Source organism: Toxotes jaculatrix, chromosome 16, assembly GCF_017976425.1.
Source record: "Toxotes jaculatrix isolate fToxJac2 chromosome 16, fToxJac2.pri, whole genome shotgun sequence".
NCBI classification, from domain to species: Eukaryota; Metazoa; Chordata; class Actinopteri; family Toxotidae; genus Toxotes; species Toxotes jaculatrix.
This window is the reverse complement of record NC_054409.1, coordinates 7,256,059-7,280,582: the sequence shown is the minus strand read 5'-3', so window position 1 is coordinate 7,280,582 and position 24,524 is coordinate 7,256,059. Positions and strand designations below refer to the sequence as shown.

The 24,524-nt window shown below is 41.2% G+C and overlaps 1 protein-coding gene across 5 annotated transcripts; it reads left to right on the top strand.

The window, feature by feature from the left end:
• Nucleotides 1-1,497: 1,497 nt before the first annotated feature.
• On the top strand, nt 1,498-23,360 carry sh3bp2 (SH3-domain binding protein 2). Of its 5 annotated transcripts, none has more exons than XM_041058522.1 (13): nt 1,498-1,593; nt 16,576-16,715; nt 16,889-16,991; nt 17,618-17,735; nt 18,056-18,123; nt 18,521-18,606; nt 18,696-18,773; nt 19,337-20,015; nt 20,257-20,380; nt 21,086-21,141; nt 21,490-21,565; nt 21,894-21,953; nt 22,046-23,360. In XM_041058522.1, the coding sequence occupies exons 1-13, from the start codon at nt 1,550-1,552 to the stop codon at nt 22,178-22,180; spliced, it is 1,767 nt and encodes a 588-aa protein (XP_040914456.1). In that variant the 5' UTR covers nt 1,498-1,549; the 3' UTR covers nt 22,181-23,360. The 5 variants fall into 5 exon arrangements, with proteins under 5 accessions (XP_040914456.1, XP_040914455.1, XP_040914454.1 ...); XM_041058521.1 differs by lacking the exon at nt 1,498-1,593 and adding an exon at nt 2,495-2,602; XM_041058520.1 differs by lacking the exon at nt 1,498-1,593 and adding an exon at nt 7,193-7,597.
• Nucleotides 23,361-24,524: the final 1,164 nt, after the last annotated feature.

Here is a 24,524-nt window from a genome sequence, read left to right as displayed (position 1 = left end):
TTAACTCTGGTTGGAATGGCTAGTTCTGTTGTGTAGCTGGGATGCTATTTGTAAAACAGATCTGAAACCGCAGCATTTTACAGGGATCACCAGTGGTGCTGAATCATCAGTTTTCCCCCACAAAACCTGATAAGCTCAAACAGGTGAACTGCCTCAATAAGACAGCAATGAATGAATGAAATTTTGAGGTTCACGTTGCTCTCAATTTTGACCTTTCTGTCCTCTTTTTGGAAACAGTTGTGGTGACTGTGCTGCATGGGCGTGTACATAGTTTTCTGTAAAAGATTCTGGCTTTCTGTTAAATAGCAGCTGCAGAAGGGTAGAGGTTTAGACCCAGCAAATGCCTGACAGTACATGTACCGCCTCATGTTAGCACATCCAAGTTAAGTTATTTAAAGCTCTCATTTTAGTTTCGGAACAGTCAGCAATTCTAAGTTTGTCTTTGTAATGGAAAGAAAGTGTGTGAGAGAGCTCTAGAGTTAAATATGAGATTAAGTCAGTGTTAAAAGGTTTCAGTCTGTGCCTACATTACACCAGCTCTACTTCAAAGGAGGATATTCTTGTTGAAATCTCAGCACAAAGACGGGGTGTGTCAAACCCTTGGTTTTAGCTGAGGGATTGTTTAATCTTGTGGCAAAGAGTTCCAAGTTCTCCAAACCAGCACAAAGCCCAGACTACACAGACGCCGCAGGCAGATGAGCTGCGGCAGGGGAGAGAATTCACTGTAGCTCCCTACAGAGACAGTGTGATTACTGCCTGTGTACTGGCAAAGGAAAGCCACAGTAAATTCACTCTTCCTGTCAAATGACTGTGGTTCAGATTGTAGAGTGACAAAGACTATACCTATAAATGCTACAAGATGTGCCGTCTGCCTTTTACACAAACAAAATGGTTGACAAGACAGGAGATGAAACTGGCGAGATGATTTTACAATGCTGAAAGCGGCCCCTGGTGAACAGGGGCCCCTCCATAACACCTGCAGCTTAGGTTCTGATTGCGTTAATACCTGCACTATGAAACCAAAAAATATCTATGTCATTTTTTTTTTTTTTCGCACTGATGCTTTTTCAAGTCGCCACACTCAGGGCTATCCATCTTATATAGCAGCAGGCTTCCAGTTAACTAGTGTGTAGGTGCATTTGCTGAAGAATAATCCCTCCACACTGTAAAGTGGAAGTTATTCATGCAGTTCTAACTGCAGTCATACAGCCAGTGAAACATGATAAGTGTATGTGTACATAGTGTTGTAATTTCTGCTATGGATTCAAGGAACTCAAACTACCAATATCTCGCAAATTAGGGTTAATATAACGCTATAAAGTAGTTACTACTGCTGAGGAGTGCTTTTATGCCAGTAAGTGAAACCATGTGTGTTGGTTTTATGCTGGCTTACTGGTTTGTGTGTCTGCCTGTCTGTGTGTGAGCGCTGCAGCCAGTTTCTCTTGTGGTTGAAGGGAGGGTGTCATGACACTTTATACAGTAGCTCTGAATCGCCAAGCCAGGAAGTGAACTTGGGCTGAAGTGGAGCTCAGCAGGGCTCAGACTCCCGATGACACAGACGGAGGAGCTACAAGCTGACACAGCGCTCCATGGGTAAGTTTAATTCAAATTTAACAACAGGTTTTTTTTTTGGTCAAAATGTGTACTTTATGGGCCGTTTGGCTTTTTCACAGGATATGTTGAAAGACGGCTGCAAGGAAGTTAGGTTTTCTTAGTCACAAAGACACAGAGCTGCAACACAGCAAGTGCAGCTCTCTACAGATACACAAGTCATTTTCTATCTCAGTTTGTATCTTGTTGCAGTTCATGCAGTATGTTGCTTTCTGTTGGTTTTAATTCAAGTGAATTTTATGTATTTTTATTTACCAGATCATGACAGAAGTGAACTCAGGGCATTTTGCACACACAGCAGGACCAGACTGCATGCCTCATAATGTTATTTACAGAAACCCAACGTTTCCCAGGAGGAAGCACTTGGTGACGGTGGTGAGGAAAAACTTCCTTTTAACAGGAAGAAACCTCGAGCCGCCTGCCTCGGTCGGTTGGGTTGAGAAAAAAAAAAAAGAGCAATCAAAAGAAAAGAGAACATACATGCAAGTTCCACATTGAGATAATAATAATGTAATAATAATAGTGGTACTGATAATGATTGTAGCAGTGGGTGTAGAGCAGGATCGGAGCAGTAGGTATTTTGCAATCACAGATCCAGACTCTGCAGCTCTGGAGGCAAAAATACCTGCAGAAAGCAACAGGAAGAGAGATGAGACAGCACAAAACTGCGGGACAGTTTGAAGAAGTTACGAACAAGACTTGATGTTACGTACACAGATGGAGATGGAAAGGAGGAGAGAGGTGCTCGCTGCATCATAGGAAGTCCCCCAGCAGTCTAGGCCTATAGCTGTATACCTAGGGGATGACTTAGACACGCCTGAGCCAGCCCCAACTATAAGCTTAATGAAAAAGACAAGTTTTAAGCCTACTCTTAAACGTGGAGAGGGTGTGTGTCCTCCCGGGACCCAAACTGATAGATGGTTCCACAGGAGAGGAGCCTGATAACTGAAGGATCTGCTTCCCATTCTGTTTTGGAGCCCAGGAAACACAAGTAAGCCTGCGCTCTAGGAGCACAGTGTTCTAGTGGGGTAGTAGGGTACTATGACTACTTTAATAGATGATGGCGTTGGACCATTAAAGGCTTTGTAGGTGAGGAGCAGAATCTTAAATTCTATTCTAGATAAAATGCAGAGAAGCTAACACAGGACAGACATGTTTTCTTATGTTTCTGTTGTGTTGTGTGTGGAGGATTCCTTTTAAACTGAAATCGATCTGATGACTAGGACTTGAACCAGCTAAGTGCAGTTCAGCATTTCAGTTCATGCCAATTAAATGCTCCAGTCTGTGTAATAGGATGTAATGATCAATGGAGTCAAATGCAGCACTAAGATCTAATAAGAGAAGTACAGAGACGAGTCCTTTGTCCGATGCAATCAGAGGATCATTTGTAACTTTCAGCAGTGCTGTCTCAGACTGTTGTTATGTAGAAACTGATCATATCTATAAAGATGTGCTAACTAAAGGTAAAACTTCCTCAAGCAGCCTAGTTACTTTATCTGTACTTTATAAACTTTATAAAAACTCAGAATTTAGATTAAAAAAAAATCTGAGATGCACAATAACAAATAGAACTGGCTGGTTGTGTTAGTGTTGTACTTGCACTGGAAGCTGTGGGCTGGGTAACTACAGCTGGGTTTCTGGAGACTGGGTTTCCATGGTGCAGAGTCACACTTCCAATTCGCTGAACCTCGCATCCATCACGGCAAATAAACTACATTTATTACATGTGCCATCATCAATAAAGAAGGCAGAGGAACAACATAAGACACACCGAGAGAGGGCAGGAAAGAGAGAGAGAAGCCGGCACTTGCTGATAGTTATCTGTCAGATTTTAACAGCACGTAAACAGCTGTGGGATTAGCAAGAAATGTGCTAAGGGAAGGTGAGAACTATGAGTGTTTGAGCAGAGCTAGAGTAAGTTTAAATGTACAGAGTTTTAATGGACGCATTCATGTAAACAACTAGAGAAAAGCTACACTCCTAAAGCTCCTGTGTGTTGGAGGGTAATGCTTTAATTTTTACCAACTTTCTGCAGCTTCATATTGTGACTGTATGATTTTAAAATCCTTCTACAAATTTCAGCACTGAGATTTGGTACGATTTGGTACATTTTGATGCTTTTTATGGATTTCAAAAAATATTCTCTTTTGACCATGATTTCACCCACATCACCCAGACCTCTGAGGTGTCAGTGCTGCATCTGTCACTCTAGTGTGGAAGTTAAAAGCATGCAGGTTTATATTTAGGAATGTATGGATTCACTTTCCACATATCTGCTCTGAGACATGCTAAACTATGCTGGTGGTAACTTTGGGGTTACAGTAGCGTGGGGATATTTTTTCAGCCCTTTCATGGCTTTTTTTTTATTGACTTTGTTGATGAGAACTAACACTAACACTTTAACATCCTGTTTTAAACAGACAAAAAAATATATAGTGTGTGATCGTAATACAAGACATACAAGTAAGGAAAGAGAGGAGTAAAGAGAAAGTGGGAAACATAGCAAAAAGGAAAAAAAAAAGAGAGTAGGATCAAAAGAGGCAAAGACAAAGAGAAGCTGCTTCCTGTCAGTCAATGAAGCTACCCTCAGCTGTCACTCTGAGCTTCAGTGTTGGCTGTACAACAATGCAGGTGTTGACAATGAGTTCATTTTTTCCGTTTCTGTTGTAGGACAAATCCAAAATCACAATAACCTCTGAATGACTCACGAAGGCTAATGAGTTCTGAGTGCACTGTTGTCAGTGGTTTGAGATGCTCGACGAGCATTTACTGCACCACCACTGACCTCACAGCCGCTTGTTACTGATTTCAGATCTTCCCTACGTTGGTGATAGAAAGCATTAGTCACTGATTAGAAAATGAGTTTGCATCAACCTGATGTTTGGAAACTGAGCTGAGTCTGCTATGGTTGGGTCAAAAACAGAACCAGAAAGCGTTTTGCTTTGACTCATTCTGGTTGTGTTGCCTCATGACAAACTAAGGGTTGGTGGTTTTTGACTGGGTGGATGATTCAGTGAACAAGGAACCAATAACCTTCAGTAAAAGGAATATCACATTAGTTTGGTCAGAAGTGATGCAGAGCTTCCATGGTGTTTTTTGTGGTTAATCAGCAGACTTGCCAGTCTTTGCAGTAACACATCATCGATTAAGGTCTTTGTGACTTTCATGTTATTCGCTTAATCCAATTGTTTATACCTGTGTAATTAACAAGGATGTAAGGTTTGAAGGGGCAGTGTCCATGTCATAAATTGTCAGGTGGGGTTCCGTCATTTCCTCCTTTTGATTTGGATGATTACCACTCCACACTTGACACACATCAAAAGGATGTAATCTTCAGTTGTGGGCCAACGCTTCTTTTACAGAGGTGGAATAATTTAACCAATAAGTTCAAAGTCCAATTCTTGGAAGAATAACTGACTGATTGATTGACTCACTCCAGCCGCAGGGTCACCCTTATAATCATACAGTTGACATCACTGACTCACACTACAGACAATAACAATAGATACAGGTTGTAAAACCCTCTGGGACTACATTTTCTGTTTTCAGACCGATGATCATACAACTGCTTTTTCTTTGCTTCCTCCACACTGGACTTCTGTAGTAGCGTGGTGACTGCCTACACCCATGGTAATCTCTGTTAAGTGTTAAGCTTAAACAGAGGACCGGAACTGATACAGTCTCTGTTCACCTTTAATCTAAAATGGAATTATAATTTAACTTTAGTGTTCCTGCCTTTAACACGTTGCTGTTTTAGATGCTGGGGACAGTGGTTAGAGGTCTCGCAACCAGAATTAGACTAGTGAGCTACTGTGTTGTTTATGGTAATTTGTAACACAGGTCAGCTCACACTATACAATGCAGAAGTGATGATGATTTGATTAAAAAAAAAATGCATCATTTATAGTAAGTAAAATGTCAAATTTATGAATGGAAACCAAATTTGTTTTTGTCTTCACATGGACAGTCTGTTAGGGGTTAGGTGTGAAACCGTTGTTCTACCCACCCTTTGACGTGGTGTGTAAAAAGTTGCGTTGTGGACTGGGCGGCAGTCGCCCCTGCGACCTGCGCCTGGACCCAGATAAGCAGCAGATGATGACATGACATGACATTACTATCCTGAGATCTGGCATTTCCCTGTGCATATTATTGGATTATTGGGATTTTTCTTAATCATCACACAAATGATTGTGTATTTTGTCTTTCAAAATAATGGATCAATTCTGACAAACAAATCTCGAGATTATTCAAAGAAATATTTTAAGAAATAATTAGTTAATAATTAGTATACAAAAAATACAAGAATAAATTGCTCGCTCAAATGAATGATTAATCTGTGTGTAAGAAAGTTTTTATCATACAGCGTGACAATGGATCGTTTGACGTGACAAGAAAACCACAGAACAAAACCTGTCACACAAAATGATGTAGTGTCGCACCATATGGTTTCATGCACTTAGCTCTTGTGGCTTCATGTTAGCATCCCCACAGCATACCCACTGCAACATGGTAACGTCAATTTAAATGTCATTTATCTTCGGCTTTTTTTTTTTTTTTTTTTGGTAAGCTGCATCACACTGAAAGACGCTGAGAAAGGGAACTGAAATGTTAAAGCCAAAAAAAAAAAACCATTTGATTTATTAAGGGTCCCCAAATAAATATTCAAATATCACAATATAGCGTCACACCATATGATATCCATCTCTGAGGACAAAACCTTTTCAATCAGAGCTGATGCAAAATGCATCCACGTCCGGGGACCTCCTGTGTTTCTGTGTTGATGATGCCCATGATTTACGTCCAATGCCAACGTTCAGTTCAGAGAGTAAGGGTGTATGTAGCTCAGGGTGGTGGATGGATGTGTAGTGAATCTGACTTTCATTCAGGAAATCAGAGTTTACATCCAGTTATTTGCCATAACGACAGTCTTTTCTTAACCAAACCGTAGTGACCATCCACAGGTGGTGACCAGAAATACATTTTTATAAATAAAGTTGTTATTGAAGGTAATCCAGGCTGAGGCAATCATTAAAATAATAAAATCGTTCAAGCAGGGATTTACAGTTGGGTGAAAAATACTTCACATATCAATTATTCCTTCCGCTTCACACCTCTACAGAAGGTATTTAATCTGTATAGGAAGATGTTTATTTGGTCTACAAGATAAATACAAGATATTTAAGGAGTAGACAACAGGTCACAGGGAAGGTAGGTTGGTAGACAGTTGATGTCACTTGCAGCACAATTTCACACTTTAGAAAGTAACACAAGGGCTCACCTGCAGTCTCACACAGGAACAGCTCTGTTTCAGATCGTATTCATAAACATAAGCGTGTAATATATATGTGAGTGTGTGTGCGCTTGTGTGTATTTGGGCACTCTTGACCTCTGTATTGTTCCAGCCTTGAGGGATGGAAAGTCCCCCAACCTCTTTTTCAGGTCCTGTCTGTCCAAGTGTGTGAGAGATGTGTGTGTGTAATGGTGTGGGTTGCATCCGGCAGCCAATCACACACTAGCTCTGAGGAAGCAGGAAGGAACATACTGCAGCCAGTCAACCAATGAGAGGGTGGGGCTGGAGACGGAGGCCCCCTTCAGGAAATAACTTGCGGAGTATCAGAGGCACAGACCACCAACAGACTTTCTAATCAACAAGACTGATTGTTCGATCGGCTTCTTTAAATTACATTCCTGTTCTCCACTAATCTCCTTCATTCTTTTCTTTCATTCATCTGTATTCTCATTCTGTTCTTCCACATCTCACCACTTCTCTAGTTTCAAATCTGTGATTTGATCCATTCCACCCTCGGTCCATCCGACCGTACATCCGTCCTCCGTCGTTCCACGCGGTTAAAAAGTATGCTGGTATATTGTGCTGTGCTGGTGTCATGTCCACCGACATGTCCGCTCCATCCATGAGGAAGAAGTCATTAGTGCAGAACTCCAAGCTCAGCGTCAGGATGTGCTTTCGGGAACAGAGGGATGTCATGTAAGTTTGAACTCATGTTTTCATTCTGTTGAGCCCAGCATGCCTTTTGTTGTTCACTTCATTTGCTGGCTTTTGTCTTATTTCTTTAGGTCCACTTTTTTTTATTACTTATTAAATGAATGTATTCCCAAATACCTTCTTTGGTTAGGAAAGCAGTTCTAAGACTTATGGGAGTAAAGGAATGTTGCTTAGGTTGGTTTCTGTCTTTATCTGGTTTCGGATAACTGGCGGTTTAGAGGTTGTTTTTCTTGGGTGTAAGGTGTCCTTTGCAAAACCACTTTGAAGGAGGTTTACATCATCTGTATCGGTTATTGTTTGATTTGGTAAAGTTTCCTCCCCATTACAAGAGCTGAGTGAAGCAACTGAGGGATTCACGTAACTTTATCTTTGTCTGTTAACTGGATAGCGAAAGTTGTTTGTTGTTGCTGATGCTGTTACCCCAAATTGTTCATTTGGTGGCCTCCATGTGTATTGTAGCACATCTCAGTATGTTGTATTGAGAACAAGTTAAACTTCTTGGGAAGTCAGGAAGTCAGAAGCAAACACGTACGCATTTGCTCTCGGTACATTTGACAGCTTTCGCCAGATGTGGAACTTGTCTATTTCAAGCAGGCCGAAGAGCCACACACACGCTGCAGGAGCAGTGACATGTACTGTACTTTCAACGCTCACTCCATCTCTATGCAGTCAAAAGCTGTTCAGAAGCTGCAGAGAAAAACCAACAACATAAAGTAAAGTCAGCTTAATGTGAATCAACCTTTGTCCCTAACAAAAAATGTAATTAGGAGAACAGTTCGGTGTTATGAGTTCCAAAAGTACAGGGTTAAATAAACACCTTTGATACTGTAGCACAGGAAAAAGCAGAATGGAGCAAAGCAACACAAACACAAAAAAAACGGGAAGTCATAATAAAAGCTGTGTGCTATGCACTGAATGGGGCCTGATCACAGAGGCTGAATATGATGTAACACTGCGAAAATCATTCTAACACACACACACGCACACACACAAACAAGTAGGTTGCGCAGTGCATCATGTCCTATGTCCAGTTTTATGACACTTAAACTCTTCATGATGTGAGCACATGTCTGAGATACGAGCAGCAGGGCAGTGGTGGACATTCTCAGATGGTTTACTTAAGTTAAAATTAAACATAAAACCATAACAATGTAAAAATACTCTATGACATACACAAGTTCTGCATTCAAACTCAAACTGAAGTAGATTGCACAAGGACGAGCAGCTGAACATGCTTAAAGTATCAAAGTAAAGGCGCTTGTTGCTCAGTAAAATGTCTCATTTGACTGGCATATTGTTACAGTATTAGATAGTTTATACCAACGCAACAGTGTGTAAGTTGCATTTTACTGTTGTAGCTTGTCAAGGTGGAGCTTGTTTTACTGCAGTTTAATCCAGTGGTTCCCAACCTGGGGAATGGGTCCCTTCTAAAGGGTCACAAGGTAAATCTGAGAGAAAGTGTAAATTTTTCACTCATTTTTGAATTTTTTTTTTGTGACATATATTCAAACTAAAGATCAAAACTGTTAATCAGATAAAGTCAGTGTAGTAGTAAACGAGTCCTCCAACTTAAACCACCACATAGATCTTTGTCAGCGTGATTACAATGATAAACGCGTGATTAAGACTGTGAACCGGTCATGGTCATTTGTGGAAGTCGTGTATGTAGTGTTGAGAATGCTATGGGACCGAGTCATAGAGTCATGTACAAATGGGGGTTGGTTTGGTCAGGTTTTGGTTATTTTCCACTCCGCCCTGAAGAAAGCCTGGTGCAGACATCAGAAACAAATCACATCTGTTTGGTGGTTTCTCTCTTCAGACACAAATGCAGTTTATTTTCCAGTGGAGATAAGATAAGTGCTAACCCTAACCCAATCACATCGGGTGTCAGCTGTTGCTACGGTAATTCCTCCGCAGGGTTTGTTTGTGTCAGGCGCAGAGAAGAGAAAAGGCTGTATTTACAGGAAACGTGTTCTCATTTTCAGCCGTGTGTCAAGGAGAGGGAGGAGGAGGAGGAGGAGGGTGGGCATGTAGCCAGAACAGAATCTCTCCTCTGGCTGCCTCCTTATCTCTCTCTGTAACTCACTGTGTTTTCTCTTATCGTTGTGGGGTTTTTTTCTCTTCAGAGAGGAAACACATCCACACAATGATTTTTAATCTCTGAAAAGTCACAGTGTAAGATTGGCAAAGTGTACGTGCATTATTTGGAGGACTCCTGCCTGCGGCCGCTATAGAAGTCTGACAGCGGTACACTTCCTGTGAAGTGGCACTGCCATATTTGGACGCAGGAACTTAGTGATGATGCATAGGAGAAGCCACAGGTAGAAAAAGAGGACCTGGTTTTACTATTTCAACTTTCTATGAGAGCCATGCTGCAGGTGTGTGTGTTTAAATGTGTCAACTAAAATCTGACCGTTTGTTTCTGTTCTGTTTTGTGTATTGAGAAGGAAGGAAAGTCCCACACAGTGATGGCTACTTGTACTGACTTTATTAGTGGTTCTTGGCCCTTCTTCAGGGAGAATTCATTTAGTCAAATAGCACCAGCACCATAGCGTACGTGTATACATCTCACACAGGAAGGTTCCACCAATCAGAGGAAACCTCCAGCCCCAGACACCCATACAAACTGAGGGTATTCCCACACCAAATCCAAATTTATGGCAACACAGAAAATCATTTCTAGCACATCAAAGATGTAATTTCATGTTGATCCTTCCACAATATTGCTGTGACAAATGAGCCTTTGACAACCTGACTAGTCCATATCCTATGAGTAATCTAAGTCATCACCACAGGCTGAGGTCATCTGTAACAGCATCAGCTGTCACCTCAAGTGCTGTGCTGGAATGTGGGTACCGGAGGTTGACTCTGGACGTAGTGTGTCCAAAATGCTTCTGATCTTTGCAGTCCATATCCCCTCCCCCCAGGTGCAAGGGTCATTTCAGTAACATGAAAATTTAAACTCCTTGTTAATCATTCATCTGGACAAATGAATCACACTGGAAGAGGAAACACAGCAGCACGCGTTCAGGCCCCCAGTTTTGATTCATGTGTTCACACCAGCATTTCAAAGTTGTAATAATAATGCGAAGCTGAACCAGTAGAGGAACTGTTGTGGTTGGTCACTGGTGGTGGTGGTGGGGGGGCATGGGGGTGGGGGGACAGGAAGCGTGCTGTAAAAATGCAGTTCTATATGAAAGTATCTGTTTCCTGGGACCGTCGGACATGTCTCTGCATCTGCTGCAGCTGGGACAGCGGTTTACCTTTAACCTATGCATCTGCTCGGGGTGATGCGTATTTCCTGGGGAGGCAGTGGGGGGGCTTGATGATCACATACGAACCTAAAACACACATTTTGCTCGCTGCATGTCAAAGGCTCTGGTTAGCCACACAAACACAAACTTATGTAGCTGACACCTGGCAGCTGTTGAAATCTGTGGCACATCATCACAGGTGCTTGCTCTGTGACATGCACACAATTAAATCTGAAATGAGGCTGTGGATTAGGAAAACAGTTACCCCCCGAGAAAACAATGCAGAACAAAACAATACAACAAATGTGTGGAACAACCTTAGACAGCTGGGATTTCCCATGATATCCACTTAAAAGCTTTTTAAGAGCTTTCAGCCATATCCCACGTAACGTCTTCATCCGCTGATGAAGACGTTACATGGTATTTGATGGGAAAAAAATAAGACTAAAAAAATCCCATGACCTCATGGTTTCTAAAGAGGCCATCTGTGTAATAAAGTCATCTCTACAAACCACATGACAGACTTGGGTCTGTGTTCTTCAGTATTCACATTGTATTGTCCATGGTGATGTTACAGTCTTTCTCTGAGTTTAGGTCCACTAGATGCATCTAGGTCATTCAGTGGCTTCCGTGCACTTGCAGCAATAAGCTCTGTGAGCAGCAGGAAGTCTTAGGTAGATTTTATTTTTTAATTTTTTTTTTGCCCAGGGTTTTGCCTTTCAGGCTTACACACAGGCTACCATAACCCTCTGACATATGGAGCTTGTTAAAGAAAGTCTGCAGAGTCTTTTAGTGGCTCCCTTCACTGCACCGTTTTGTGTGTAAACCCAAACGAAACATTACAATTGTGTATCACGATATATCTATATGCAACCACTGTCTTTAAAAATTACATTCCAACCAAAGATAGACGTCTGCATACACACACACCGTGAAATAATCAGTATGAGGAAGTGCAGTTCTTCAGCTTGAATTTGAGGGTTTTCACATTCATGTTGGTCAAACAGTGCAGACGGTGCAGGACTCTTTTCAGCCTCATCCGCTTGCAGCTATGTGCACTGTCAGCAGCAGCAAGTGTTTTGTAGACTTTCTTTGCCCTGAGAGTCACTGCAGTCCAGGCCTGGCAGATCAACAGCAGGGAGGATTCTGCTGTGTCACTGGATCTCACACCAACATTGAGTGTAATAGATTTATTCCAGTTTAAAGTTAATGTGAATCTCTACAGTTACATTCTGTTCTATAATACTGGGCTGTGAGTAACAAGGCGTCAGTGTTCACCTAATATGGATGTAAACACAGTCAAATTCAAGCCGAAGGTCAGAACTTTAACCTCGCTGTGATTTTTTTTATTAGGACACATCAACAAAATACGTGTCCTGATTCTTACAGTAAGACTGAATGCTTGTAAAGCAAATGTCTAGGATTCCCCTGCCTCCGTCATGTTGCAATGAAGAAGTCATGTTGCAATGAAGAAGTGTGAACAGGAATACTGTGATGTGATTGATCAGGGGTTTTCCATCGCACTGTTGCACTAGTTTCAGTTTCAGTTTCCTTTAAACCCACACAGATAATACATTTACAAACTTTTCCTCAGAGGATCTACATTCTCAGAACAAATACAGGCTTTTTTAGATGCTCATCTTGCAGGTTCTGTAACATGTTGTCAGCAACTAAGGTTGGGTTTTTTGGAGTTTACCAGCTTTCTAGGTGTCTTCTCAAAATCTATCCATCCATTTTTTTTTTTTTTTGACCACTTATCGAGCCAATCCCAGCCCACTTTGTGCGAGAGGCGGGGTACACCCTGGACAGGTTGCCACTCTATCACGCTCACATTCACACCCATGGACAATTTAGAGACGCCAGTTAACCTAATATGCATGCTTTTGGACTGTGGGAGGCAGCAGGACAGTGTTAACCACTGAACCACCATGCCATGTCAGAACATATTTAAAAATCCCCCCTAAAGAAAATGTTCTCATGTCGGTCTATTTTGAGGTTACAGTAATCTGCATTCATAAATCTTCCATTTACAGTTTAGGCGCAGACAGCGAACACCCACAGTGTTTTTTGAACATGCCTGAGGCAGATTGCAGCTTTGAGGTTTTTCTGATCTTGTTTCATTTTACCAGTAGTTGATTTGACAGCCTGCTCTACAACCATAAAGCTCACTTTTCATTAAAATGGACTCAACAGTAACCTGTAAAGCCCTGAAAACATGGAGTCACAATCTCAAAAATGAACAACAGTTCAAATCACATTGTTTTATATTGGTGTGTGCGTGTGTATGTATGTGTGTATGTATGTATGTGTGTTTGTGTGTCCAGGGAGGAAATATGTTTGAACGAGTCTGGTATGTAAGCAGCTCCTGTGCTTCCCTTCCTGTCAAACAGCTGCTCTCCGATTAGCATCTCTGGCTTTCAACCGTGGGCAGGGTTCAGGATGGAGAACTCTGAGACCAGTTTTAGGGTGAGAGGGTTCATAGCTGCAATGCATTTTATACATAAACTTCAACAAGCCAGACTGTACTTCGTGGAATAAGGAGAGTATGCGACGTAAGAGTGAATTCACAAAAGTTTGAGTCATTTCTTAGATTAGTTCGGAAAATTTTTTGTCAAGCAGTCATGTTTTTTATTCATGACGTTTTTCACGGGATCTTTTCACGGGAAAATGCATGTTGTGAGAACCACGTGTTAGTATGATGTTTTACTTGGTGCTTTCTTATGTCAGTGGCTGCATGTTGCTGCGAGAGGAAACTCATCTTGATATTCGGAAATGTTGTAACCCTGCTGACAGAGGTCGTTTGTATTTCACAGTTTCATTCAACATTTTCACTCTGACGGATCTGACGGCAGAATTTATTTGAGCAAACTGGGTAGACCTACAGACTCGCATTCATTCCACTGTTGTTATTTAGGTTTCTATGAATATGTATATTTTATCATCATAATTGTGTATATTTTTCATGGAAAAAGACATTTTGCACATGATAGAAAATGTCTTGGGGGGGAATTAAGATTTCAAGAACAGAACATATTACAGAAAAATTATACTATTTTTGTAAAATACTTTTTCATCATAATGTTACAGCTTTGATTACAACAACAATCAACGGGAGATGCAGTTTTTTGAGATGCGGTTTGAAGCGTCTTTTGGAGTTTAAAACAAAAGCAGTTGAAAGCAATAGAAGTGAAATCACTGAAAACATTTAGAATTTGAATTTCAAACTTAAGCCCTGTAGGCTTAAGTGTCAGTTGCTATGTTGCCAGTTGTGTGTCTACACTGATGTAGCTAAACTAGGACTTCAGGAAATCCTCCAATGGATGATAAGCAGCTGGTGAACTTTGACCTCACAAAGACTGAGATGAGGTTTAGCTAACTGCTGACTGGTCGCAGTTTATCAGTGTGTCGGCTGGTTATCAGTAAACATTACACTGAACAGTCAGGAAAACAAATCACATGATAGGTCAGTTACGATGATATCACACACACACGGGGAAGGGGGGGAGGAGGGGGGGGCTCCACCCTGGTGATATATTGTGTTTCTGACAGGGTTTTCCCCTGCACATTTTATCAGCAATCCATTTTCCTCCTTCCCTCTTTTTTTTTTTTTTTTTAATTCTTGATCCCTGACCTGATAATGTGCATTCTGGCCAAAAGGCTGTTAACATTTTAACTGAAGGTGAAAGTCAGAAGTGCTCAGAGGGTGCTCTGGTTTAAAATTGTTGAGCAGCATGTGAGGATGGTGATGCAAATTATATGGACGCCTGCTGGACCACAGAAATCCCACACCATCAATTTCTTGTACTGATTCTTAGCTTTTGAGTCCTCAGAACTTCAATAAGTAAAAATTCAAATTCAATCATGAATTTAACTCTGGATTGAGCTCTAAAAACACCTACGCTTCCCATAATGCAACTTGAGCTTGTCTTTTCGTTTAAACCCCCCCCTGCCTGAAAAAAATGCCCTTGTCTGTCAAACTCCACCCTCCCTGTCTGTAATGTAAGCCTTCTGTGATGAGTTAGTACTCTCCAGGCCCCCTGAGATTACTCAGAGTCCCTCGACTGATCTTCTCAGACTTGATAAAGTCCATTATACAACTGTCCTCACAGCGTGAGAAGTACATCCTTCAAACAAAGAGCTTGTCTGATCTTCTAGCGGCATCTGAAAACCGCTTTTCCGGCAGTGGAATCGAGGGGGGCTGCATATGACAGCTTTTCATTTGTTGTACTTTCCGAAACAAACCATTGAGAGCAGGTGAGGGTTAAACTTCTTTGTCAACCACTTGCTTTTCCATTCCCAATACCTGTGAGGAAACACTGCCCCGGAGCGTGGGATCTCTTTGACCGCAAGATTTTCACCCCACCTTCATTTGGAACAGGTGTAAACATTTTGCCTCTGGTTTGTACAGTTTGCTTGAGACATACTGAGGCCATGAGACTTTGCAATAAATTGACTTTTACATGAAAAAGAGTGTTAATGCCAGCTTCAAGTAACTGCATTTAAAGGGCACTCTGGACATATTTACCTCAGGTGTGGAGGATACGGTTTTGTTCAATGAGTAGACAAACTACCATTTCTGCAGTTTTTTTTATCTCAGTTAAAGGCAAACGCATCTCATACTGAACACGGACTCCTTCATTCCTGGGCTTCACACACACACACACAGACACACACCCACGCACACTCCCTCTCTCTCCCTTTGAGGTCAGTAGATGCTCTTGATAAACTGGAAGTAACACATAAACAGATTAAGGGATGAAGAACTTCTCTTGGGATGTTTATTTTGACCACTGCTCTCTCTCTCACATACTACAGGAACCCCAGCAAAATGACTCAGGACATTTTGTGTTTCCTGTCTGGACTGGATGTGCATGTGTTCACGTAGAAAATATGTGTATGCGTTTTCAGTAGTGCACTATCTCAGTTTGAGTGTATTTATGTGTGAGAGAGAGGAAGGGAGATTGAAATCCACAAAGCCAGCCAGGCAGGGCGAAAGAGGGAAAGAGAGAGGGGGACGTTTGAGACGGTTTGAGTCCGGTCGGCTGAGTTTCCAGTCTGGCTCCTCCGTAATGGACCTCCTGCCAGTGTTAGCCTCCACAGTCAGCCTGCTGAGGGAGAGCGCTGCTTTTCAGAGCATCAACAGGACTCTCAAGAGGAGGTAGGCAACACCTGAGCAGGAAACACCTGGGTGTCAAACACACGGTGTTAGAGGATGGTTTACTGAAGAAAAAAATTTGTACTCTTTTCCTCCTCCAGCCTCTTCTCAAAATATACAGACTTCACCAGAATCAGATGTGAGAGAGAGACACAGATCATGTGGATATGACTGTTTTCTCTGTGGATCACAGCAGAAGGCAGAATTTTGATGTAGACTGAGTTTGGTCTTGGCTGTTGGCAGATGTGTCTCGTGGAGGATTTTGGACTGACAGTCAAAGGTCACGGTTCGCTTCCATGTGGGACAGCCTGATATGGTGCAGTGTACAGGAGGCTTTAAAGAGAGATTTAAGTTATGGAGATGAGCCTGTAGACATGTCTGCACTCTTACACACACAGAACATCATATTGAAAACTTTTTTTTTTTTTTGATAACTAGAAAGACTAGTAATACTAGTTGAACCAGATACATAGTTAGGGCCATGGCACAACTGGATCTTCACTGTTAGACTGTCTGTCACATGTCATCTCCTCTCCTCTACTCTACTGTAGAACCATGTCATCTCCAGAGGTGTGCTGGCCAGTACCGATGCGAGCCATCGGGGCTCAGAACCTCCTCACCATGCCAGGAGGAGTCTCCATTTCAGGATACCTCCACAAGAAGGGAGGCAGCCAGTTCAGCCTCATGAAATGTGAGTTCCTAATAAAAAGATTTAACAGGACAAGACGAACATCTGATCATACTGAATATTTTTATCCCTATCAAAATTGTCTTTATCGACCCAGCAACTTTTCCACCTCAGTTAAGTGTACTTTTAAGCCGGATGTATGGAAACATTCTTAATATCCATCACCTGTCTTTCAGGGCCACTGAGGTATATCATCATCCACAAAGGCTGTGTGTACTACTTTAAGAGCAGTACCTCTCCTGCACCACAGGGGGCATTCTCTCTGAACGGCTACAACAGGTCAGTGGCAATTCTTCAGCTGCTGGGAGTCCTCAATCAGCAGTAAAGTTTGTGAGCACACTTTACAGTCATAGTTTAGTTAGAACCTGTGAATGACAGCAGTTATTACTGTAAGCCTGTATAAGAATGTCCACTATATAAACAGATGTATGAAGAAACACTGAACTGACTTTCAAGCACTTGTCTCGAAAGCCTGAAGCTTTGTGGGTGTGTTAGCATTTAAATGGGCTGCATTCACAGTAGGCACCAGGCTACCATGCAAGGTGCCGGCCTGACCATCAGGGGGCAACCCCCAAATTACACTTTGTCATGTGGACAGGTGGAACCGGCAATTATAGGATGATTGCTCTGCAGCTGTGTCACAGCAGCTCGAGCACGTAATTTTCTCACACTGCCTAGAGAGATTTGTTTACATGCAACATTTTATTTTTTCAAGCTGAAGCAGCTTGTTAAAGTTACAGTATATGGTAGTGAACTGGGAAACGATGACCATGATAAGTGCTGAAGTTCTTTTATATTTAAAAGAGGGATGTAGAGGTGGGCATGGGCAAAATGATTTTCAAGATTCAGTTCACAGTGAATGTGTGAATGGGGCTTACCTGTCTCTCATTTATCCACCTCTGCAGAGTGATGAGAGCAGCAGAGGAGACAACGTCCAGTAATGTTTTCCCTTTCAAGATCGTCCACTTCAGTAAGAAACACAGGACGTGGTTTTTTTCTGCAGCCAGCGAGGACGAGAGAAGGGTGAGAACAACCGCACTATCAGTTTTAGTATAAACAAAATGAATTTTAGTATTAATATGAAATATGCATGTTTTTCAATGCAATGTCATGTGTAGAATTTGTTCATCTCATATTGTTAATTACAGTAGCCCAGGTCTGCTCCAATATGGCAAACACCTTGTTAAATGTATGCATCATTTCTGGATCGGAGTATCATTTGGTTCTGTTAAATAGCTATTCACAGTAGGGAACTAAAAAGATTCTGGACTCTACTGTGAAAGTCTCAAAGTCCACAAACACTTAAATTTCACATGCTACATACCGTTTCTGTGGTCTTACAGAAATGGATGCGATACCTGCGGAGGGAGATAGATCACTATAACGACCGGAAAGAGGCCCACATCCCCAGGTAACTTCCCAGCACAGATCACATCATATTTCACAGCACAATGTAGACTCCAAGGATCATATTATGTGTACAGAATATCTTTCAGATATAAACTAGTTGTGTCAGAACTATATTCAAAACCCTGAGCACCATTTAACTGGAAACAATGCAATGAACAAACTCTGTTTAACTACGTCCAAAAGCTTGTGTCATTCTTTACCATTACACACACACACTTCTCCTTTCTCAAAGCCAGATGCCTGTACCAGTGTGACCTCATTCACCTTTAATGTTAGAATGAGAACTATCTATCTATCTACCTACCTACCTACATCGAGCAGAACTTACAGTCATTAAAACTGATTGATGCTGACTGCATGTTGTCCCTTCACTGATAATATTTTCTTTGTTGCCATAGTGACTCAGATTCAGATGCAGACAGTTTCTATGGCACAATTGAGAAGCCTTTGGATATCAAACACACCAGTGAAAACACAGAGGACGGTAAGGCCACCTTAATAAAGGCATACACAAAACATATGTGTGATAATTTTGTGTTATTAAACTGTTTTAACTCTGCCGTCTGTGTACAGATTATGTTGAAGAGGATGATGATGACGATGAGGAAGACTATCTGAAGCCAGACTCTGACTGTTCGCCAACATCTACAGGTGATACCAAGGACCACACACATCACAATTTAGATGTGCTGTGTATGTAGGAGGTTACCATTCAGCAGCAGAATGAACTTTACTTCAAATCTCCTAACAATGAGGTCAAAGGTCACATCACCCTAAAGGATCACTGTCCCTTTGTAATCATACAGTCAGAAGTGCCTTGAAATTAAATAGAAACTGATGAGAAATACATCACAGAATACAGCATCTAAATGTAGCAGCAGATAAAAATATTTGATATTTATTTGTTTGTTGATATGTGGTCCTCACCACCAGAGTGCCTCATTCTCTGTAAAGCTGTTACACAGACAACACTTTTGGTTGTGTGTGGGCATAAAACTGATCTACTTTTAAACATTCTCTGAACATTTTTTAGTGAAAGATTAAAAAAAAACTGGAACCTTATTTATATAATCACATAAAATCATTCATATCCTTTAAATCTGCTGTGTGTATACAGTATTTAAAATCTGAGAGGGAAATGTGTGAAGAAACAAAAAATAAGCTTTACTTACATGAAGAAACCGGTCTGATTTCTCTTTTTCTTCCCTCTTCAGGTCGACCCTTGGGGCCACCCCCCACATACCCTCCTCCCCCAGTGCCGGCAGCGTTACAGCTCCGTCAAGACTCCAGTTCAAGTTTCCACAAAGGACCGCCTCCTCCTATCCCATCGCAACACAGAATCCCAGCCTCCCCGCTGCCCAAAAAACCCCTGCCCTCTGCCCACCCTCCCTCCATCCTGAAGGACCCCAACAAAGGCCCGCCTCCTCCTCTCCCCTTCGCTCCCCACCTGCAAAAGTCGTTGTCTCCCTCCCCTCCACCTCCTCCTCCTCCCAACCCAAAGAAAACTTTTCAGAACAGGGCAACATCCTTTGGGGGGCCCGGGAGCGACAAGAGAGACTGGAGGCCTCCGCAGTCCATTTCAGTCCAATTACCCGCCACTCTGCCCATCTGTGACCAGTTAGATAAAAGGATGGTCCTAAATGGTCCCACACACTGCGCCCCTAAAGCTGGAGGGAGCCAGTTGCAGGGCAACAACCACCATGGGGTGATAAGCAACCTGCGCAAATTAACTGTACCGATTCCTCAATCTGCAAATATTGGAGGGTCCACCGTCCACCCTCCGCTCTCTCCTCAACTCAGACCTGTACCACACAATAAGCCAGGAGTAGTCAAACCTCCTCCACTTGCTCTCAAACCCCCACTGCCTGCAGCCAAGCCTGGAACAGCACTTCAGTAAGCTGGACTCAAACACACACACACACAAAAAGAATCAACAGAAAATACTTTCAAAAAGCAGTTCAGCTTTTTAAGAATCCTACTGTTTGAAGTTAGATAAAATCTGATTTATCTCTATACATTCAGTACTTTTTAGTTAAAGAAAAAAAACTCCCTGAAATTCGTTTTCAAGGGCCAGAAACATGTTGTCTGGAAAAAAGAAAAAAGTGAATCTCACTAAGACATGTTTTCCCACCAGAAGAGCATCTCCAGAAGGCCAAAGCTTCCGCTCATTAGGAGACGAGACGCTGTCAGACTTCAGGAGGAAACGAGACTCAGCCATACACGGAGGAGGACACGAATCTGATGATGACTATGAGAATGTAAGAGAGACTGAAGTGATCTGTGGGCCTTCACAACAGTCTGCTGAATTGCTCTGTAAAGATGGTTAGATAATTTACGATAACACAGACCAGTTTTGCTGCTCAGTTAAACTGTACTTTCACCCTTTTCCTGTGTGTTCTAACCACTGATGCTCTGTTTGATTTTTGTCTTCTTGACTGAGCAAACTGCTCACTCCTTCATGCTTATCAGCGTTGTCTTTCAGGCTTTATTCCTGGTTCTGTATTGTTGTTGTGATGAACAGCTCTAAACCTTGAATCCCTTTCTGATTTGACTCAACTGTAGAAATACAAAAATTAGGTATTTCATTTCAAAATAAGGTAGTGAAACTGGAAAAACTAACACACACTTTAGGTCATTAGATGATACCTGCAACTCAAAAATGCGAGTTCATGTGTTCAGTGTTAGTTCAGTGTCACACACACAGCGTGGGAAATTTGATAGCTGAGTTCCACATATATTTTTGCTTTGAAACCGTGGTCAGATGTTCACAAAAGAAATTATTTTTTCTCTGTGGCTTTGTGTGACACCACCGTGGTTATTATATTATTTATACATTCATCTTTTTTTCTGCAGCTCTTAATATTTTCACTCTATTAACAAACTTGGATTTCTCATGCAGATATTTGCTGTTATAGCAAATATAGTTGTTGACATTTTGGTTAACCAGTTGCTTCTATCCACAGATGCAGCTGCCAGACTCTGTGTTCATCGACACGACTGAAACCAGCTTTGTTGAAAAGTATGACACACTTTTTTTTTATTTAGTTTTTTTTGTTTTAGTATAGAGCTGTAAGCTGAAATATCCCCTCAGCATGCCACAGCTGTGCAGCTGTTGCTGACCTCTAGTGGCAAAAAAGAAAATAGCTTTCTCATTCAGCTCTATTTCACTGAATTATTTTATTGACATTGTCTTTATTATTTCCCTTATTTATGATGTAGTTTCTTCTTGAAATATGTTGATAGAGGAGATATAAATACATTTTATCAGCTGTATCTGACACAATATTCAGCTTGTATATGATAGCATTTGTTTGTACATCTCTAACCATTGATAACCTGCAATCTGTGATGATGCTTGTACCTGCAGATTATTCAGAGAGGGTCCCGTCCCTCCACAGGACGGACTGTATGGCATCAGAAACTCTGGGACCAAAACCTCCAAGGTAAAAAAAAAAAGAAAAAAAGAAAAAGCCACAGTGGTCAGTGAATTAAAAACAACAATTAAGACATTCACTTCAACTGTGATGCATCCTTGCAGAAAGACAACATAATGTTTATATCAATACTAAGCAAACTAACATCACAAACAGTATCTCATCTCATGCTTTAATCTCTGCTGATCAAGTGTTATCTTTACCTGCTATCTGATATTTACATCAAGGTCTAAATATTGTTAATTTCTTTGAAAACTGACTTCATAATTTTTACACTGAAGCTGCCAATAGCTGATATCTAATAACTAAAATAAAATGAATGATGTGTGTTATCCAGGTGCTGGTGGTGTGGGATGTCAGTATAGGCAAAGCCAGAAACTACCGACTGTTTGAAGAGGTAGGAAACCTACTGGTATCTATTATCTATCTATTCTAACTATCTCTGTGTAAAGATTTGGCATAATGTGTTCACTGTGCTTGTTTTGACAGGACCAATTAATTTTTGTGGACAGTGAAGTGACTTTCCCCACTCTGCCAGCTCTGATTGAACACTACCACAGTCATCCTCTTCCTCACCATGGCTCGCTGTGCCTGCAGAAGCCCTTCACAAAGACACTGAACTGAAACTGCACAGTGAAAAAAAAAAAAAACAATACAACAAAAACCAAAGCGGAGGAATGGGGAGTCAGGGCATTTCTGCAGCTGAAATCGATCCTTGTCAACAACACATGGAGATAAACTCACAGTATTAAAAAAAACAAAACAAAACTGATCATACCTCTTACTGTTCAGGCGACAAACAAATCATATTTGACCTGAAGTTAAAGAAAGGACAGGAACTTTTCTAAAATTCTCACTGCAAATGGAACATTATTTAGCTGAACTTTAAGACTAAACTACACTTCAGTCTTTACACAGTAAGCGATCTAATTCTCTTCTGCATACTGAACACATCAGTTACTGTAAATACACGTCACTTATTAATGGCAGATTTTATTTATGACAAAGATGAACCTTTCTAAAAAATAAAAATAATAATATTCTATAATGGACCAGAAATTAATTAATTAATCAGACCTGTGCTCTGTTTTTGAAACATTCCTGCTGCTTTATGCAAACTGTGAAAAGTCGGTGTGAACAGGACGATGTGAAATGATAAAAAATAATGAAGCAGCCAGGTGGATGTGAACTGTTTTCCCCACAGAGGGGCGCTGTGACACAAAATGACACAGATGATTCTGGGCATCTGTAAGTCTCATGCATTTACCTGTTGTTGTTCCTAAGTCAAGTCAAGTCCCTACTTGGATCTCATTTAAGCTGGATCAATCATACAGCATTACAGTTACAATCAGATGACAGTGAACAACTAACATGCATTCCCAAAGTTATCCAGAAACACAGCAGCCCACTGTATGTTAAACACCTAACATTCTATACTTGTGGATGGTTTATCTCTGATCAAACTTTTAGGTCAGGGCAGCAGCATATTTATATATTTCACAAATCTTCAGCCTCCTGTAGAGACTTTGTACCTCCATGACATAAAACCACATCATTACTGGTGCAACATGTTAGACTGAACATGACAAAATCAGAAATTTACATAAGGAAACTATTTTGTTCTGAATTGCAAATATGTTGACATTCTGTTTGTACAGCACTGACTTTAATGTTATATATATATATTTATATGTAAATGCTGTATGTACTGTAAAACCACATGTCTGTAAATGTATGTATATGTAAATAGATTGTTTTCTACAGAAATATAAGTTGAATACAAATATATAAAAGATCACTTAGAGCCTCTGGCTGTTTTGTCCTTATTTTAAATTTCCTTATCTGATCTTCACAGTTGCAGCTTCATGTGTGGTGTCCTGTAAAGACAAAGTCACAAGTTTGAGCATCAAACACACACGCACGCACACACACACACTATGTTTGTTTGTTTCTTTGTTTTTGTATATTATGTCCAAAACCAGTAAACAATAATAGACAGTATGTAGGACATACTGTATAAAGTTAGTATGTACTGTAGTTTGGAACTGGGACACAAACATATATATACATCGGTGATATTTTAGGTGAAGACACACTGGCAGCTCATCTTTGAATCCTTTTCTCATGTGAAGCCAAAACACGATGTTAGAAAACAGTGACAGTAAAGCATTAATCTCATCTTTGTGCAGCTTGCCCAACTAAGTTTGAGTGTAGCATCTTCTTCGCCTCATTCTGATGCGCACAGACATAATGGGTTCATTACTGTCCCCTGTGGCCAGACAGCAGAAAGCAACCACTGGAACAAGCTTTCAGATTTCATGCCAAACTACTGTTCATGTTCATCTAGACTAAGGCTTAGAGAGAACAGACTTTTAAACATATACACGTGTAACAAAGGCCATGCTACAGTTCACGATACATCCGGTAATTGTGTATTATTAAAGGTATTTAAATACAGATACTCTGAGTTGAAATATATGAATTAGGTGAAAATAAAGGGGCTTCCCTACAGTGGGAGCAGGGAGAGGTGTCAGGAAACAGCAGCTATTAAATACCAGGTGAGGAATCTGACTGCTCAGTGGCATTAATTCTGTATGGGTGTGACGACTGCTCTGTCACGGACCAAAAAGCACAGCAGAAGGTGGCAAAAACTGCCCAGTGCATCATCCGTCCTCTACTCCACACCATGAAGGCTTTCCAGTGGTGTGTGTGGAGGGTACACAGCATCATCTCACCCTGGTCACAGACTGTTTCCCTTCCTCCCCTCTGGGAGATACTACAGGAACTCTTGTTTTCAGGACCAGCAGGCTCAGGAACAGCTTTTTTTCCTTTCAGCTGTCACCTTGCTGAACTCTGCACCACAGCGATGACCCCATCACGTAAACGATTTCATTTCCTTAGAGGCTTTTCCCACTGTTCAGGGGAGGTTTATGTTCACTAATGGCAAATGTTTCTTAAGGACGTAGGA